The sequence below is a fragment of the Thalassophryne amazonica genome, chromosome 10 (assembly GCF_902500255.1).
Source record: "Thalassophryne amazonica chromosome 10, fThaAma1.1, whole genome shotgun sequence".
In the NCBI taxonomy this organism is placed as follows: domain Eukaryota; kingdom Metazoa; phylum Chordata; class Actinopteri; order Batrachoidiformes; family Batrachoididae; genus Thalassophryne; species Thalassophryne amazonica.
The window spans coordinates 99857783-99876010 of NC_047112.1; the positions used below are offsets into that span (position 1 = coordinate 99857783).

General features: G+C 39.7%; 1 protein-coding gene across 3 annotated transcripts in view; it reads left to right on the forward strand.

Moving 5' to 3' along the window:
* Nucleotides 1–13762: 13762 nt before the first annotated feature.
* tubgcp5 (tubulin, gamma complex associated protein 5) overlaps nucleotides 13763–18228 on the forward strand; it is a 69901-nt gene continuing 65435 nt past the window's right edge. For all 3 annotated transcript variants that reach the window (XM_034180616.1, XM_034180617.1, XM_034180618.1), the window contains exon 1: nucleotides 13763–14092. In XM_034180616.1, the coding sequence (XP_034036507.1) occupies nucleotides 13959–14092 (134 nt within the window). In that variant the 5' untranslated portion in view covers nucleotides 13763–13958. The remainder of the gene's footprint in view (nucleotides 14093–18228) is intronic.

Consider the following 18228-nt stretch of genomic DNA (forward strand, 5'->3'; position numbering starts at 1 on the left):
GTATCGTTGTGATCAGACAAATAATGTGGTTTAGCTTTCAATATGATTGAAACATTTTTAAATTTTGACCCCTGTGTAATTCCTCAATTGTCCCCTACCTGGCCGCCTACTGAAAATTCAAGTGGCTACTCAGTTTTTTCAAAAGAGTAAAGTCTAAGGAGTATTTGTGCCAACTTTGGTGCTTCTTTCCAGATTTGAAGGATTCCTCTGTAAATATTCTGTTATCTGCTGCACTACATGACAATGACCCCAAACACACAGCCAGGGCAATTAAGGAGGGGCTCTGTAAGAAGCATTTCAAGGTCCTGGAGTGGCCTGGCCAGTCTCCAGACCTGAACTCAATAGAAAATCTTTGGAGGGAGCTGAAACTCCAAACCTGAAAGATTTGGAGAAGATCTGTGTGGAGGAGTGGACCAAAATCCCTGCTGCAGTGTGTGAAAACCTGGTGAAAAACTACAGGAAACGTTTGTTCTCTGTAATTGCAAACAAAGGCTGCTGTACCAAATATTAATATTTATTTTCACAGGTGTTCAAATACTTATTTGCAGCAGTAACATACAAATAAATTATTGAAAAAATCATACATTGTGATTTCCAGGTTTTTTTTTTTTTTTAGATTATGTCTCTCACAGTGGACATGCACCTAAGATGAAAATTTCAGACCCCTCCATGATTTCTAAGTGGGAGAACTTGCAAAATCGCAGGGTGTTCAAATACTTATTTTCCTCACTGTATATATGGAAACAGGTTTCTGCCAATTACAAAAAGTAGTAGTACAAAAAGTAATTCTGCCCCCCGCCTCAAAATTCTTACTTGGGTAGCGGTGGCTTAGTGTGGTTAGCATTGTTGCCTCAAAGTAAGAAGGCTGTGGGATCACTTTGTGTCCTTTTTCTGTGTGTAGTTTGCATGTTCTCCCCGTGTTTGTGTGGGTTTCCTCCGGGTGCTCCGGCTTCCTCCCACATCCAAAGACATGCAGGTTAGGTGGACTGGAAACTTTGAACTGACCGCAGGTATGAATATGTGGCCTTCACAGACTGGCATCCTGTCCAGGGTGTACCCCGCCTCACCCCCTATGACTGCTGGCATTGGCTCCAGCCCCCCGTGACTTTCAACTGGAGTAAACAGGTATCGAAAATAAATGGATGGATAATTCTGACTTTATTTCTTGCAATTCTGACATTGATCATAAAAATTCCAAAAAAGTATCATTTGGATTTTGGACCATCTATGACTGAATGTTAAGGAGTTGTTGTTTGCCTTTCAGCCAGCCTCCTTATTTAGTCATATTCATCAGGATTTGACACAAGTTATTGTCTTTTCCTGAAGTAACTCCAGTTTTACTTGGAGAAACACACACAGCTTCTGGTCTTGACATGATCAGACGTAACACAAAACAGACTGGCTGCACTGAATGTCATTGGAGTTAAAGGGGGAAACCAGCAAAACTGATGACAAAGGTCCATTACTTTTGACCCCCTACACTCACTGAAAATTAAACAGCGTGCAGAGAGGTCAAAGTTAAAGTTGCTCCAGTATTGTACAAGTGATGCAAAGTACTGAGCTAATAGGAATAACAAATGGAATAGTTTTGACTGTGTTGAATGGTTGGTCTCCAAGTCAACATCCATTGGATTAAATAACATATTACCCTGTAACGTGATAACTAAGAATAACACGGTGAGAATTTTTCCTTTTTAAAACCCTATTGGCATCAAGTTTTACCAAAATTGGAGCAACTTTGACATTTGAACCCTGTATTTGTGTACTCTTGTTTATATAATTTCACACATTTTTATTACACACTAATAAATGAATCATGAAATTATGAATGATGACTACAGAAGAAAGTTGTGACAATGTGACAAAGTTTTATTCGGCACACAAAATATTCAAATAGAAAAAAATGAACAATTCCACAAACAAACACAGACAAAACTAGTGAGTCCGAAAGGGTGTGGGCTGAAGCAAAGCTTATTAGCGCCCACCCCTGCTCGTACAAGTCCAACAATTCTTATCAGTCATATTTACATAAATACAAATTCACTACTACATGTCGACACACAGACATACACATCAATATACTATTCACTTATAATTATATTTATATAGTACCAGATCACAAGAAAGTCGAATCAAGGCACTTTACGCCAGTAAGGACTAACCTTACCAAACCCCAGAGCAAGCACTAGGCAACTGTGGTGAGGAAAAACTCCCTATAAGGAAGAAACCTCAAGCAGACCAGGCTCTTGGGGGTGACCCTCTGCTTGGGCTGTGCCATATATACCTATATACATACCTATATACTTTACAAACATAAATATATACATACATACATATACACAGTCACTTATATACATATACATATACACCTACCCATATCTATATATCTACATACGCATATACATACCCACACATTCAAATATACGAGTCCCACTTATAAATTGAACATTCCATATAAATCAAATTATATTTGCTTCTTTATGATACTTAGACATGATGTTCTTTTTGAGTAGTTTCTTAAATCTTACTAAGGTACTACTCATTCTAACCTCTGTTGAACATTCGTTCCATTTCTTCACCCCAACCACAGACACACAAAAACCCTTTACATTTGTTCTTACTGGTGGTTTCATAAAAATTGCACAACCTCTTAAACTATATCTGGATTCCCTCAATCGGAACAGACTCTGGACATGTCTCGGTAAGGCTTGGTTTTTCGCTCGAAATAAAGTTTGAATTGTAATGTAATCGACCAAATCTATGAATTTTAATAAATTTAAAGACACAAATAGAGAATGAGTTGGTTCACGATATTGTTTATTGCAGATGATTCGTATGGCTCATTTTTGCAAAAGGAATATTGGATTGATATTTGATTTGTAAGTGTTTTCCCATGACTCAACACAATATGTCATATATGGTACCATCAGAGAATGATATAAAGTAAGTAACCCTTCTTGCGGCAGTAGGTCTTTGGCTTTATACAAAATGGCTATAGTTTTTGACAATTTTGATTTCACATAATTTATATGTGGTTTCCAGCTAAGTTTATTATCAATTATAACACCTAAAAATTTATTCTCTGTTACTAACTCAATTTCCTTATTGTTTATAGTTAAATTTTTACATTTGGGTGCCTGTTTATTTCCCAATATAATACATTTAGTTTTCCCAAGGTTGAGTGACAACTTATTAGCGTCAAACCAAACCTTAAATTTTGTTAAATTAAAGTTAAATCTTTTCAACTTTATTTACAAACTTCAAGTGTAATACCAAAGTGATGCAATAGTCAAGTCAAGTTTGGGAGCATGCGACGCTGGATGTTGCGATTTGGTGCATCAACACCACCACAAAACCGCCTTGGGCCCTGGATGGCAATCACTTAGGGAGACAACCAGTCCATTCCCACATCTCTAAAATAACCATCTCTAAGACACAATACCACAGTAAAACTCTGATATTGGCCTAAAGGGCTTGTTTCCTCCATCAATCAGTGATTGAGATGTTGCCATGATGGTGAGTTGTTTTTGTGCCTGAGGTCCTGAGGTGGCAGTTATCATAACAGAATGGTCATCTGGTGGCATACTGAAGTCACCACCAAGAACAAAACCTCCCTGCGGCTACATAAGTGGTCGAAATTAGGTTGCCTTGAGCTCAGTCTGTGGAAAGGTATTTTGCATGTACAACATTTGCAAGTGTAAAATTTGAAAACAAGGGAGGTGGTGGCATGACGGTTTGCATCTCGTACTGTGATGCCAGTGATCTGTTTGTTTCCCGATCGCAGCCAAGCTCCTAACTGGCACTTCAAACACTGCTGGGGGCAATTCTGGAAATAAATTTAGTGCTTTCATTGGCTACCCACATTAAATAAAGACCTTTTCTGCAAGTTGAGATCAGTGGACCACTGTGTGTTCGTAAGGATCAACTCTGTTAATTGCCCTTATTTTCTCCATTTTGCCTCTGTGTTCAGCTTGTCTCGGTACTGAATATTCATTTTGCTCTTCTGTTATCTTTGTTAATCTGCTGTTTGTCACTTTCAGCTCCTCTCTGACAGAAGGTTGCAATGTCAAATGAAATGTCTTCTTCCTCCTCTTTTTGTGTTCGGAATCCACATAAAAGTTGTCACGCTGTTCATACTGCAACACTTACATAAAGTTTCATAGAGCTCATTTACAATTAGAGCCCGACCGATATATCGGTCGGCCGATATTATCAAAGTATCTTTTCAAAGTACTCACTATTGGCCGAAATTTTGGGGATAGAATGCCGATAATTTCTCATAAACAGAACAGTTACTGAAATAATGTTTGTGTCGGCAATGTAAAATGTCCTTGCACCGTTTGTCCAGTAGATGGAGCTCTGACTCCATTCAACTGAGAGCTGCTTACACCACTGCTTAAATGTGTTCATCACCGGCCCCCATAGTTCGCCATCACACTACACTGATCGGCTGACAAAAGCATACAACCTCTGCTTACACTAAGGTTGTTTGAAAGTTTTTTGTTCTTGAAAGTTGCAGAATAGAAAAATAAAGGAGTGTTGTGAAAATAATGTTTCCTTAGTGTTTGTGTTTCTTTCCTCTCACAATTACTTGTCTGCAAATGAAAAAGTTTTTTACCTGTAATATAACCTATATCTAAGTTGCAGAAACAAGAGGTACAAGATCAGATGTATTTCACAACTCTTAAGGATATGTATTTGCTAATTTCTCAGTTTTAATTCTTGATTGCATTTTTTGAACTTGAAAATTCTTCTGTTATAAAGTTAATCAATATGAGGACAAAGCTTCAGCTTTAAGCTCATACCTTTTTTTGTTAAGGGTCCAAAAAAGAACATTTTATTCATAAAATGAATTGGCTGATGTATCTGCTATTGGCAAATCAGCCGATTTATCGATTATCTGCATTTTTTTCATCCAAATATCGTTATTGGCATCGGCCTCAAAAATCCATATCGGTCGGGCTCTATTTACAATATCCCACCAACTGCTGTAAATGATTCAAACAACAGTAATGCCAATCTTGAATCGGTACACAGAGCCGTCTTTTGAATTTGTGTCTCTTCTACTCACCGTAATGCTGTGGTAAGTAACATCAGCTCTACTGTACATACTGAGCTGAAGTTCTGTTTGCAGTAAGGTCAGTACACAGAGAGCAAACTCCGTGTTCCCTTGGATCCATCCGTATCTGCCGGAACATGTGCTTAATACACAGTTTGTAATCTCACCTCAACTAGGACTGCAACATGTACCTCACATTAAACCTTTAACTACTTGTATCTGATTCAGAAAATGGAAACTGATTGATAATGAGGGGATCAACCAAGATGTGTCACAGACAGTCGTATTCTAGAGACGTGCGAGCAAACCCCTCCTGCCTACAACACGGGAGCAGTACTCGTCTTACTGGATGTCTGTCTGCAGAATGACCTTGAAAAGTTGCCCAGACGTTCATCATGAAGTGTGAACAGTTCAACCTGGAGAGCGGCGCCACAGGAGTCCATTTGCCTGCCCCACAACAAAGCCTTAATGCTTGAGTTTGCATTATCTCCAGTTTCGTAGCCATAAGCGACTGACGCGTCACCAATCTTAAAGTTACATACTGCCAATACAGATTTTCTTATTGCTCCTGAACCCACTCTGGTCACTGACAGGCTTCTCTTGTACAATCCCTGGCAAAAATTATGGAATCACCGGCCTCAGAGGATGTTCATTCAGTTGTTTAATTTTGTAGAAAAAAAGCAGATCACAGACATGACACAAAACTAAAGTCATTTCAAATGGCAACTTTCTGGCTTTAAGAAACACTATAAGAAATCAGGAAAAAAAATTGTGGCAGTCAGTAACAGTTACTTTTTTAGACCAAACAGAGGGAAAAAAATATGGAATCACTCAATTCTGAGGAAAAAATTATGGAATCATGAAAAACAAAAGAACGCTCCAACACATCACTAGTATTTTGTTGCACCACCTCTGGCTTTTATAACAGCTTGCAGTCTCTGAGGCATGGACTTAATGAGTGACAAACAGTACTCTTCATCAATCTGGCTCCAACTTTCTCTGATTGCTGTTGCCAGATCAGCTTTGCAGGTTGGAGCCTTGTCATGGACCATTTTCTTCAACTTCCACCAAAGATTTTCAATTGGATTAAGATCCGGACTATTTGCAGGCCATGACATTGACCCTATGTGTCTTTTTGCAAGGAATGTTTTCACAGTTTTTGCTCTATGGCAAGATGCATTATCATCTTGAAAAATGATTTCATCATCCCCAAACATCCTTTCAATTGATGGGATAAGAAAAGTGTCCAAAATATCAACGTAAACTTGTGCATTTATTGTTGATGTAATGACAGCCATCTCCCCAGTACCTTTACCTGACATGCAGCCACATATCATCAATGACTGTGGAAATTTACATGTTCTATTCAGGCAGTCATCTTTATAAATCTCATTGGAACGGCACCAAACAAAAGCTCCAGCATCATCACCTTGCCCAATGCAGATTCAAGATTCATCACTGAAGATTGCGAGCTCTTGCTTGCCTCTGCTGGTGGTTGGCTCTCACTGCGGTATTGTATCACTTCCTGTTCCGGAGCACAGCGGTGTTTTTCTGTATCTGTTAGCTGTTTAATCTGCGCAGTTAGATTGATCTAGTTAACTAGATAACGATTTGTTTCACAGTGTAATCTTCACGTGCCTTAACTAAAGCACTCCCTCTGCTGAATCACCTCTAAATTATTTACACGTTATTCACTTTGCGTGTTTTTAGGAATCCGCTAGCTTAGCGCAGCTACTAGCTCTTAGCCGGTTTAGCATGGCGGCTTCTCCTGTCTCTCCCGCACTTTTCTGCTCTGGGTGTGAAATGTTTAATTATTCCTCGGCCTCCTTTAGCAGTAATGGTACTTGTAATAAGTGTAGCTTTGGAGGCCAGGCTGGGCGAATTGGAGACTCGGCTCTGCACCGTGGAAAATTCTACAGCTAGCCAGGCCCCTGTAGTCGGTGCGGACCAAGGTAGCTTAGCCGCCGTTAGTTTCCCTCTGGCAGATCCCGAGCAGCCGGGAAAGCAGGCTGACTGGGTGACTGTGAGGAGGAAGCGTAGTTCTAAACAGAAGCCCCGTGTACACCGCCAACCCGTTCACATCTCTAACCGTTTTTTCCCACTCGACGACACACCCGCCGAGGATCAAACTCTGGTTATTGGCGACTCTGTTTTGAGAAATGTGAAGTTAGCGACACCAGCAACCATAGTCAGTGGTCTTCCGGGGGCCAGAACAGGCGACATTGAAGGAAATTTGAAACTGCTGGCTAAGGCTAAGCGTAAATTTGGTAAGATTGTAATTCACGTCGGCAGTAATGACACCCGGTTACGCCAATCGGAGGTCACTAAAATTAACATTGAATCGGTGTGTAACTTTGCAAAAACAATGTCGGACTCTGTAGTTTTCTCTGGGCCCCTCCCCAATCAGACCGGGAGTGACATGTTTAGCCGCATGTTCTCCTTGAATTGCTGGCTGTCTGAGTGGTGTCCAAAAAATGAGGTGGGCTTCATAGATAATTGGCAAAGCTTCTGGGGAAAACCTGGTCTTGTTAGGAGAGACAGCATCCATCACACTTTGGATGGAGCAGCTCTCATTTCTAGAAATCTGGCCAATTTTCTTAAATCCTCCAAACCGTGACTATCCAGGGTTGGGACCAGGAAGCAGAGTTGTAGTCTTACACACCTCTCTGCAGCTTCTCTCCCCCTGCCATCCCCTCATTACCCCATCCCCGTAGAGACGGTGCCTGCTCCCAGACCACCAACAACCAGCAAAAATCTATTTAAGCATAAAAATTCAAAAAGAAAAAATAATATAGCACCTTCAACTGCACCACAGACTAAAACAGTTAAATGTGGTCTATTAAAAATTAGGCTCTCTCTTCTAAGTCCCTGTTAGTAAATGATATAATAATTGATCAACATATTGATTTATTCTGCCTTACAGAAATCTGGTTACAGCAGGATGAATATGTTAGTTTAAATGAGTCAACACCCCCGAGTCAGTGTACACTAACTGCCAGAATGCTCGTAGCACGGGCCGAGGCGGAGGATTAGCAGCAATCTTCCATTCCAGCTTATTAATTAATCAAAAACCCAGACAGAGCTTTAATTCATTTGAAAGCTTGACTCTTAGTCTTGTCCATCCAAATTGGAAGTCCCAAAAACCAGTTTTATTTGTTATTATCTATCGTCCACCTGGTCGTTACTGTGAGTTTCTCTGTGAATTTTCAGACCTTTTGTCTGACTTTAGTGCTTAGCTCAGATAAGATAATTATAGTGGGCGATTTTAACATCCACACACATGCTGAGAATGACAGCCTCAACACTGCATTTAATCTATTATTAGACTCAATTGGCTTTGCTCAAAATGTAAATGAGTCCACCCAACACTTTAATCATATCTTAGATCTTGTTCTGACTTATGGTATGGAAATTGAATACTTAACAGTATTCCCTGAAAACTCCCTTCTGTCTGATCATTTCTTAATAACATTTACATTTACTCTGATGGACTACCCAGCAGTGGGGAATAAGTTTCATTACACTAGAAGTCTTTCAGAAAGCGCTGTAAGAGTACAGAGTAGCTACCTAAACTCTGTAAGTGCGATAGAGTATCTCGTCAATAGTTTTACATCCTCATTGAAGACAACTTTGGATGCTGTAGCTCCTCTGAAAAAGAGAGCTTTAAATCAGAAGTGTCTGACTCTGTGGTATAACTCACAAACTCGCAGCTTAAAGCAGATAACCCGTAAGTTGGAGAGGAAATGGCGTCCCACTAATTTAGAAGATCTTCACTTAGCCTGGAAAAAGAGTCTGTTGCTCTATAAAAAAGCCCTCCGGAAAGCTAGGACATCTTACTACTCATCACTTACTGAAGAAAATAAGAACAACCCCAGGTTTCTTTTCAGCACTGTAGCCAGGCTGACAAAGAGTCAGAGCTCTATTGAGCCGAGTATTCCTTTAACTTTAACTAGTAATGACTTCATGACTTTCTTTGCTAATAAAATTTTAACTATTAGAGAAAAAATTACTCATAACCATCCCAAAGACGTATCGTTATCTTTGGCTGCTTTCAGTGATGCCGGTATTTGGTTAGACTCTTTCTCTCTGATTGTTCTGTCTGAGTTTTCATTAGTTACTTCATCCAAACCATCAACATGTCTATTAGACCCCATTCCTACCAGGCTGCTCAAGGAAGCCCTACCATTATTTAATGCTTCGATCTTAAATATGATCAATCTATCTTTATTAGTTGGCTATGTACCACAGGCTTTTAAGGTGGCAGTAATTAAACCATTACTTAAAAAGCCATCACTTGACCCAGCTATCTTAGCTAATTATAGGCCAATCTCCAACCTTCCTTTTCTCTCAAAAATTCTTGAAAGGGTAGTTGTAAAACAGCTAACTGATCATCTGCAGAGGAATGGTCTATTTGAAGAGTTTCAGTCAGGTTTTAGAATTCATCATAGTACAGAAACAGCATTAGTGAAGGTTACAAATTATCTTCTTATGGCCTGAGACAGTGGACTCATCTCTGTGCTTGTTCTGTTAGACCTCAGTGCTGCTTTTGATACTGTTGACCATAAAATTTTATTACAGAGATTAGAGCATGCCATAGGTATTAAAGGCACTGCGCTGCGGTGGTTTGAATCATATTTATCTAATAGATTACAATTTGTTCATGTAAATGGGGAATCTTCTTCACAGACTAAGGTTAATTATGGAGTTCCACAAGGTTCTGTGCTAGGATCAATTTTATTCACTTTATACATGCTTCCCTTAGGCAGTATTATTAGACGGCATTGCTTAAATTTTCATTGTTACGCAGATGACACCCAGCTTTATCTATCCATGAAGCCAGAGGACACACACCAATTAGCTAAACTGCAGGATTGTCTTACAGACATAAAGACCTCTAATTTCCTGCTTTTAAACTCAGATAAAACTGAAGTTATTGTACTTGGCCCCACAAATCTTAGAAACATGGTGTCTAACCAGATCCTTACTCTGGATGGCATTACCCTGACCTCTAGTAATACTGTGAGAAATCTTGGAGTCATTTTTGATCAGGATATGTCATTCAATGCGCATATTAAACAAATATGTAGGACTGCTTTTTTGCATTTACGCAATATCTCTAAAATTAGAAAGGTCTTGTCTCAGAGTGATGCTGAAAAACTAGTTCATGCATTTATTTCCTCTAGGCTGGACTATTGTAATTCATTATTATCAGGTTGTCCTAAAAGTTCCCTGAAAAGCCTTCAGTTAATTCAAAATGCTGCAGCTAGAGTACTGACAGGGACTAGAAGGAGAGAGCATATCTCACCCATATTGGCCTCTCTTCATTGGCTTCCTGTTAATTCTAGAATAGAATTTAAAATTCTTCTTCTTATAAGGTTTTGAATAATCAGGTCCCATCTTATCTTAGGGACCTCATAGTACCATATCACCCCAATAGAGCGCTTCGCTCTCAGACTGCAGGCTTACTTGTAGTTCCTAGGGTTTGTAAGAGTAGAATGGGAGGCAGAGCCTTCAGCTTTCAGGCTCCTCTCCTGTGGAACCAGCTCCCAATTCGGATCAGGGAGAGAGACACCCTCTCTACTTTTAAGATTAGGCTTAAAACTTTCCCTTTTGCTAAAGCTTATAGTTAGGGCTGGATCAGGTGACCCTGAACCATCCCTTAGTTATGCTGCTATAGACTTAGACTGCTGGGGGGTTCCCATGATGCACTGAGTGTTTCTTTCTCTTTTTGCTCTGTATGCACCACTCTGCATTTAATCATTAGTGATTGATCTCTGCTCCCCTCCACATCATGTCTTTTTCCTGGTTCTCTCCCTCAGCCCCAACCAGTCCCAGCAGAAGACTGCCCCTCCCTGAGCCTGGTTCTGCTGGAGGTTTCTTCCTGTTAAAAGGGAGTTTTTCCTTCCCACTGTTGCCAAGTGCTTGCTCACAGGGGGTCGTTTTGACCGTTGGGGTTTTTACGTAATTATTGTATGGCCTTGCCTTACAATATAAAGCGCCTTGGGGCAACTGTTTGTTGTGATTTGGCGCTATATAAATAAATTGATTGATTGAATATGACTTTCATCCAGTCGTCCACAGTCCACAATTGCTTTTCCTTAGCCCATTGTAACCTTGTTTTTTTCTGTTTAGGTGTTAATGATGGCTTTCGTTTAGCTATTCTGTATGTAAATCCCATTTCCTTTAGGCGGTTTCTTACAGTTCGGTCAGAGACGTTGACTCCAGTTTCCTCCCATTCATTCCTCATATGTTGTGCATTTTCTATTTTTGAGACATATCGCTTTAAGTTTTCTGTCTTGATGCTTTGATGTCTTCCTTGGTCTACCAGTATGTTTGCCTTTAACAACCTTCCCATGTTGTTTGTATTTGGTCAAGAGTTTAGACACAGCTGACTGTGAACAACCAACATCTTTTGCAACATTGCGTGATGATTTACCCTCTTTTAAGAGTTTGATAATCCTCTCCTTTTGTTTCAAGTGTTGGAGCCATGATTCATGACAGTCCACTTGGTGCAACAGCTCACCAAGGTGTGATCACTCTTTTTTAGATGCAGACTAACGAGCAGATCTGATTTGATGCAGGTGTTAGTTTTGGGGATGAAAATTTACAGGGTGATTCCATAATTTATTCCTCAGAATTGAGTGATTCCATATTTTTTTCCCTCTGCTTGGTCTAAAAAAGTAACCGTTACTGACTGCCACAATTATTTTTCCTGATTTCTTATAGTGTTTCTTAAAGCCAGAAAGTTGTCATTTGAAATGACTTTAGTTTTGTGTCATGTCTGTGATCTGCTTTGTTTCTACAAAATTAAACAACTGAATGAACATCCTCTGAGGCCGGTGATTCCATACTTATTGCCAGGGGTTGTATATTCATGTCTACTGGCATGCCTGTATGTCTAGATGTGTTGCCAGGTCTGCTACGCATAAGCGATTTGGGGCTTTAAAAAGTCACTGAAGCAGTGATCACTTTTTTCCTCCCTAAAATGCTACGACTGTCGACGTTTCTAAGATGTCTAATACCTCTGGTTACCGGGAATATCCCACTAGTCCAAAGGTTGACTAGTCTGAAGGGTCACTTGTCTGAAGGTGCAGAGCCCATAAAGTAGTCTCATCTTTTAGTCTACTAAGTTTACTTAGTCGACTAAGGTTAGTCGCCTGACATTATCAGTGTAAACTCCGTTTCACATCGATAGCTAAACTTGTAGATTAGCTGTCTTACGTTAGTTGACAATTTTCACAGTCATAGTGGCCTTGCGATTTCTTTTGCCAAGAAACGCCTACAATGCGCAACAGTTTTGTTTTCTTCCAGTTTGGTCCATCTGCTACAAACATGGCTGAGCCTGCCGAAGTGCTCCTGACTTCGGCATCCATAAACATCTACAGTGGATTATTCCGGTCCCGGAACACCTGCTCCTGCCACAAGTGTCCCCTTCCATCCTCCTCCATCAAGTGGTGATACATGATAGCCGCCTTTTTTGAGGTAAGACGCTGAAGTTTTGTTGACTAAAATAAGATAAGCCTACTCTGTACCAGGCTAAAAACTTTAGTTGGGTAATGCAAAACTTTAACCAACTAAATAAGCACATTCTGCAGCAACTAACATCTAAAGATGAGTCAACTGAGTTTAGTCCACTAAACAAAATTAGACTGCTTTATGAAACCCGGCCCAGGTCAATAAATGAATATATTTTGATGCCAAGTTTAAGTTGGCTGCACTACTAACTGTATACTTGCATGTGCTTTTTGTTTAAATTAAAAAGATGTTTGTTTTATCTGTAATGTCTCTTCCTCAAATCATCAGAGGGAGATTTTCCTTACCACTGTCGCCTGTGTGATTGCTCTAGGGGTTGGTAAGGTTAGACCTTATTTGTGTGAAGCACTTTGAGGCAGCTTTGTTGCTATAAATGAAATAAATTGAATTGATGCGAGAATACCATGTAAATATCATACACAATATTCCATTAATTAAGACTTTGGCATTTCATTCAAATGATCCAACCTTCACGGGTGACTCTGAATTGCAATTGTAGCAGGATGAAGGTCCTGGGCCCTGATTGAGAAGACATTCCCACTAGCTTGGCTAAGGTGGAATTACCCTTTGGCTGACCTGGTAGAGGAATGGTCTTTAGTGCGAGCCATCTGGGGTTCGATCCCACCGCCGTCCCGGCCACAAAGGTCCTACGGTCACAACTGGTGTGACGTTAGCACCTTCCCCCTTAGCCAAGCTAGCGGGAACGTCTTTTCAATCAGGACCCAGGACCTTCATCCTGCTATACAATGTTTAGCTTAATCTGAAGTAAATATGCACAGACTAGTGAACCTTCAGACTAGTAAACCCTTCCCCTACTCAGGGTTGGCATTACATTACCCCTATTATTAGGCTAGGCTTTGAAAAAGGGAGAAACTGATAAATAAGCTCATTTCACAGACAGCAGATATTACAAAGAAAAAACAAAGATGCATTTTGCGCCAAAGGTCACTCCTGAAAGGATTTGTCCTCATTATAGGCTGTTTTAGTTTCGTTACGTATAAAGACGACAGTGCTTGTTGTTTTTAACAACCTTGAGGGGATGGACTCATTCCTTCACTCATTGCATTTCAGAGGGTACTTGTCTCGGTTAAAAGGAACACACGTAGGAGGTATTTTACATTGGGCTTATTTTCACAGGCACGGTTGCTTGTTTTTTCTTGGAGTATCTGGCAACACTGCGGTCGGTGCTGCGCGGTTTGAATGTAGGTTCAATAACATCTTCTAATGTCATAGTTTTGATTAAGTTAGGGTTTCTCATTGCGTTAACATTGTAATTAATGACAAATGCTGCTCAAGTGTACAGCAGCCCTGACACACAGCTAGCTGTAATTTTTCTGCTGCTAGCTCGAAGCTAACAGTCGTCAACATGTCACACTGGAGCACGTTTGAAAAGGAGACAGAGAAGGAAACGAGGAAACTGATCAGATGCATCAGCGGGATCGAGGATGAAGACGACCAGAACTTCCAGCTGGGACTGAAGTTTGCCTGGTCCAACTTCAGGTGAGTTAGCCTGAGGCAGCTAGCATAGCAGTTGCTAACGAAGAACACAAACGTGGACAAATGGTTCCGTTTGATAAAGGCACTGGCTATCAGTAAGCTTCAAATTAAATTTAAACAATTCAGCGTTAGAAAAACAATTTATTTTAGTAACTCATCTAACTAGTGATGCTCAAATGAAGCAATAAAGCAGTATTGAACCACTTTGCCAATTGTATTGAACATGGGTTCATTCATTCAAAGTTTCATTTCAGTGACATCTAGTGGTGAAATACTAGACAACACTCAAAATATGTTCCTCTGATTCAGTATATGTTGACTAGTATCTGGGATTGAGAGAAGGTGTGCTTTAGGAAACAAAGTATGTGCAGGGAAGGTGGGCTGTGCTTGTGTAACTCAGGACAGTCATGAATTTTGAGGATGGGAATTTAGAGATTATTTAAGACACAAAATAGGTGCAGGGAAGGTGGGCTGTGCTTGTGTAAGAGACTGTCATGAAAATTGGGGATGGGAATTCAGAGGTTTTTATTGAGGAATAAGAGTTTTTCCACGGTTTGTGGACTCAGGCGATTTCTTTTTTTGCTGACAACTTCTCCAGCTTTTGAAAAAACAAAAGCTCACAGGAATTATACATCGGACGCCACGATTGAACTTCAGAGATACGTGACTGATCCTCCCTTGCAATGATCGGAGGATCCTCTGATGTACTGGAATGACCACAGAAATGTTTACCCACATTTATTCTTGTTGGCTAAACAATATTTATGCAGCCCTTACAACCGCACATGCAACTGTACCTAACTTAACAAACTGCTACATTACTACGTTTTAAGTTAATTGTTTAGTAATAAAGTACTCACCTTATTAGGACTGATCAGCTCAAAGTGTTCCCACATTTGAGAACGGCTTCTCTTCCTGGTTGGCTCTATGTTGATCCAAAAGCAGTGATGATAACAACTCCGACAACAAACCCACATGTTGTTTGTTGTGACGGGTGCCTTTAAGGTGTGTTTTGACACGCAGAAGCTTCCTGAAGCAAGTCTCGCGTCAACGACTCATCTTGCAATATGAAGCGATTCATTCGGGACTGAAGCAGTCACTGCTTCATACGTTCTCGCTTACGTCATTTGCTCTGTCGCAACGCAAGCTTTAAAGCAGTGGTTCAAAGAGAACGCAACTTTGAGTTTGAAGCAAGGATCGGAGCTTTGGTGTCAAACTGACATCACTACATCTAACTATTTTAAAAGGACCACATCTATATACATAAAGGGTTACGTCTGTCAGTCCGGGATAAATTCCCAAACTATAATATGTAGCCATAAAAACTATATATATTCTGAATCCTCATGACATGGGGAACAAAATGGTACCATTTCTTTTTAAAGTTGAACTGAAAATTACCCCCAAAATAGCCGGCTGTGGGTATAACCAGGCAGATTCAAATTTCCAGCCCTGTATATGTGTTGGCCATCTCTGTTTATTTAATCCCTTTCTACAGCACACTCAGCACAGCACAGCCACAACACACTCGGCAAAACAACATGCTTAGGCTGAGGCTGTGGGTATGACCAGGCAAATTCAAATTTCCAGCCCTGTATATTTGTTGGCCATCTCTTTTTAATACCTTCCTTCAGATACTTTATGTTCTCAACTGTTAAGCACCTGACTGTCCTGTACAACCCAGTTTGCCTTCCTGTCTGAATACATTATTTTATGTTTGTAAAATTGCAGTGTAAAAACAGTGAAATACTAACTACCTCAATTTTGATTCATTGATATTTACATTTACTGTTACCTACCGTTTGTGTGTAATTTCATTATAAATTTGATTGCAAAACAAAGTCAAATGTGTTTCTCTTTTAACCCACTATTTCCACTTAGTTTGGGGAGTCCACCCCTTATAGTTCTGCTGGACAAACTTTAGCCCATTAACTATTATATTTATAAGACATCAGCATTACAAAAACAAATGTTGGGCAATTGTTTTGATTAAAATGATTGGCATTTGGCTTATGTCTAAAACAAGTTAACCCGGGCAGCGCCGGGTACCCCAGCTAGTTTTAAATAAGTGTGGGAGGAAGCAGGAGCACCTGGAGAGAAGCCATGAAAACACAGGGATGCAAACTCCACAGAAGGTATTTGATCACATGACCTTCTTGCTGTGAGGCAACAGTGCTAACCACTAATCCACCATGCTGCCATGCTGTTTATTCTACTGTATTTTACTTATATAAATTTTGTCAAATAAATCCATTCATTCATCTGTCTATATGTTGCAAATGTGAATTCTTACAATGTCAAATCAAAACACTTTGATGCATTTACAGCATGCAGACATGCCAAAGATATATTTACGTGTGTTCAGAAGTCATAAAAATGACTGTCCATTCAATCTGAGGGAAAAGTCAATAAGAGTACAAGTGATAGTCCAAAAGAAAGGAGTCTGAGGCAAATTGGAATTTGTTTACTGCTAGTTTGTGCACAAATGTAAGATATTATATAGAAAATATTACTGTAATTAAGTGTTATCAAGTGAAATGAGGGATTAAACAAAGAGGTGAAACATTTTTACGGGCAAAACTTGCACATTGTCTCCCCTTGTGAGGGCCTGAGCCCCCGTAAAGGTCTGATAGTAGATCCGCCCCTGGTGTCAGTGCAACTGTTGTAGTGTGCGCACTAGGGGTACAACTTTTTTACAGCCCGTAGCCTTGTATGATCATTTTCTGATGTGCTTTTCCTGGAAAACAATGAAAATCAATGTTTGCTTGTTTGTATTTGATCAAAAAAAGTTCACCCATAAGTAACTTTGAAATTGTTATACTCTGTTGTATTTGGAACCTGGTTGAATAATAAAGAAAAAGGGAAAAAAGACGATGAGTCTCTAATACAATTAATCACCACTAAAGTCTTACAAATGCTAAGAATTTATTGAAAGCCAAGAGTGCTATGCAACCTTGCCCATATTCAAGCAAGTTTTGCATAAGAGTACTACAAATATGGGTTCACCTTTTTAAAGATAGCTCAAAAGTGAGTGCACCTTAGTTACTTATGCATAAAAGCTGCAACACTCATATTTACAGTGCACACACACACAAACACTCCTTGCTGTGGGGATGTGGGTGTTATTTTTTTCATCAAGCATCCACTCACAGCTCATGATTTTTCAAAACACCTTCAAATAAATAAATAAAGCCCAAAGTCATGTGATGTGAGCAGACTTGGCAGCTGTGACTATGCTATGCAGCATGTATTGATAAGATAATATGCAGTTCTGTTTGTGCATAGCACGTGATTGGTCAGTCTCCGTCACATGATTATGAAGCTACGTACCTTTTACTTTTGTTTTCTAGCTGTACGTAGTGCCGATTTTTTAGAAATTATGATCCTTAACCCTTTGAGTGCATTTTTTGGACAGTTCACTCACATCTGGCATAAATGTTTTATTATTGCTGTTAACAGCTCTCCCTGCATCCCACAATCAAGTTTTATGTCTCTGTTTTTCAGGACAACCTGTGCTTTCAGAATATATATGTTTTTGTTGTGTTTTATAATTGTAATAAAGGTTTACAATCAAAAATAGGTAAGGGAAAAAAAAAGCGAAAAATAATTTTCCACACACATTTACTCAAAACACACAGCAAAGTATAATAAACAACTGTTTTGACATTTTATAAAGGTAATTTGAGGTCTTGTGTGAAAGTCTGTACAACAAAAAGGTTCAAACAAAAAACACAAATGCACATTTTGAACAATATATACAAAATGGTATATGCGTTTTGTTCATTGATATGGTAAACAGTGTTTTACGCAGCGAAAGCAGAAGAGTTATCCAGTAACATTCACATGCAAACTAGTGGAGCAATCCTTATAGTTACACACTCTTTGTTTGAGCACGTGAGATTGTCATTAGAGGCTCTCCGTCTGCTCCTGCTTTCACTGATCGCTGTGCGTAATAGTGTAGGGCGCACTGAGTATGTACTAGTAGTATGTACTCATTGGAGCTATTCAAACGGGCCAACTAGTAACGTATCACTCCTGAAAACGATCTTTGGCTTTTCACGTGAGGTAAATCTGCCCTACAATTGGATTTTGGAAAACCATGTGACGGTGATTGGACACTCACATTGCGCACATCATCA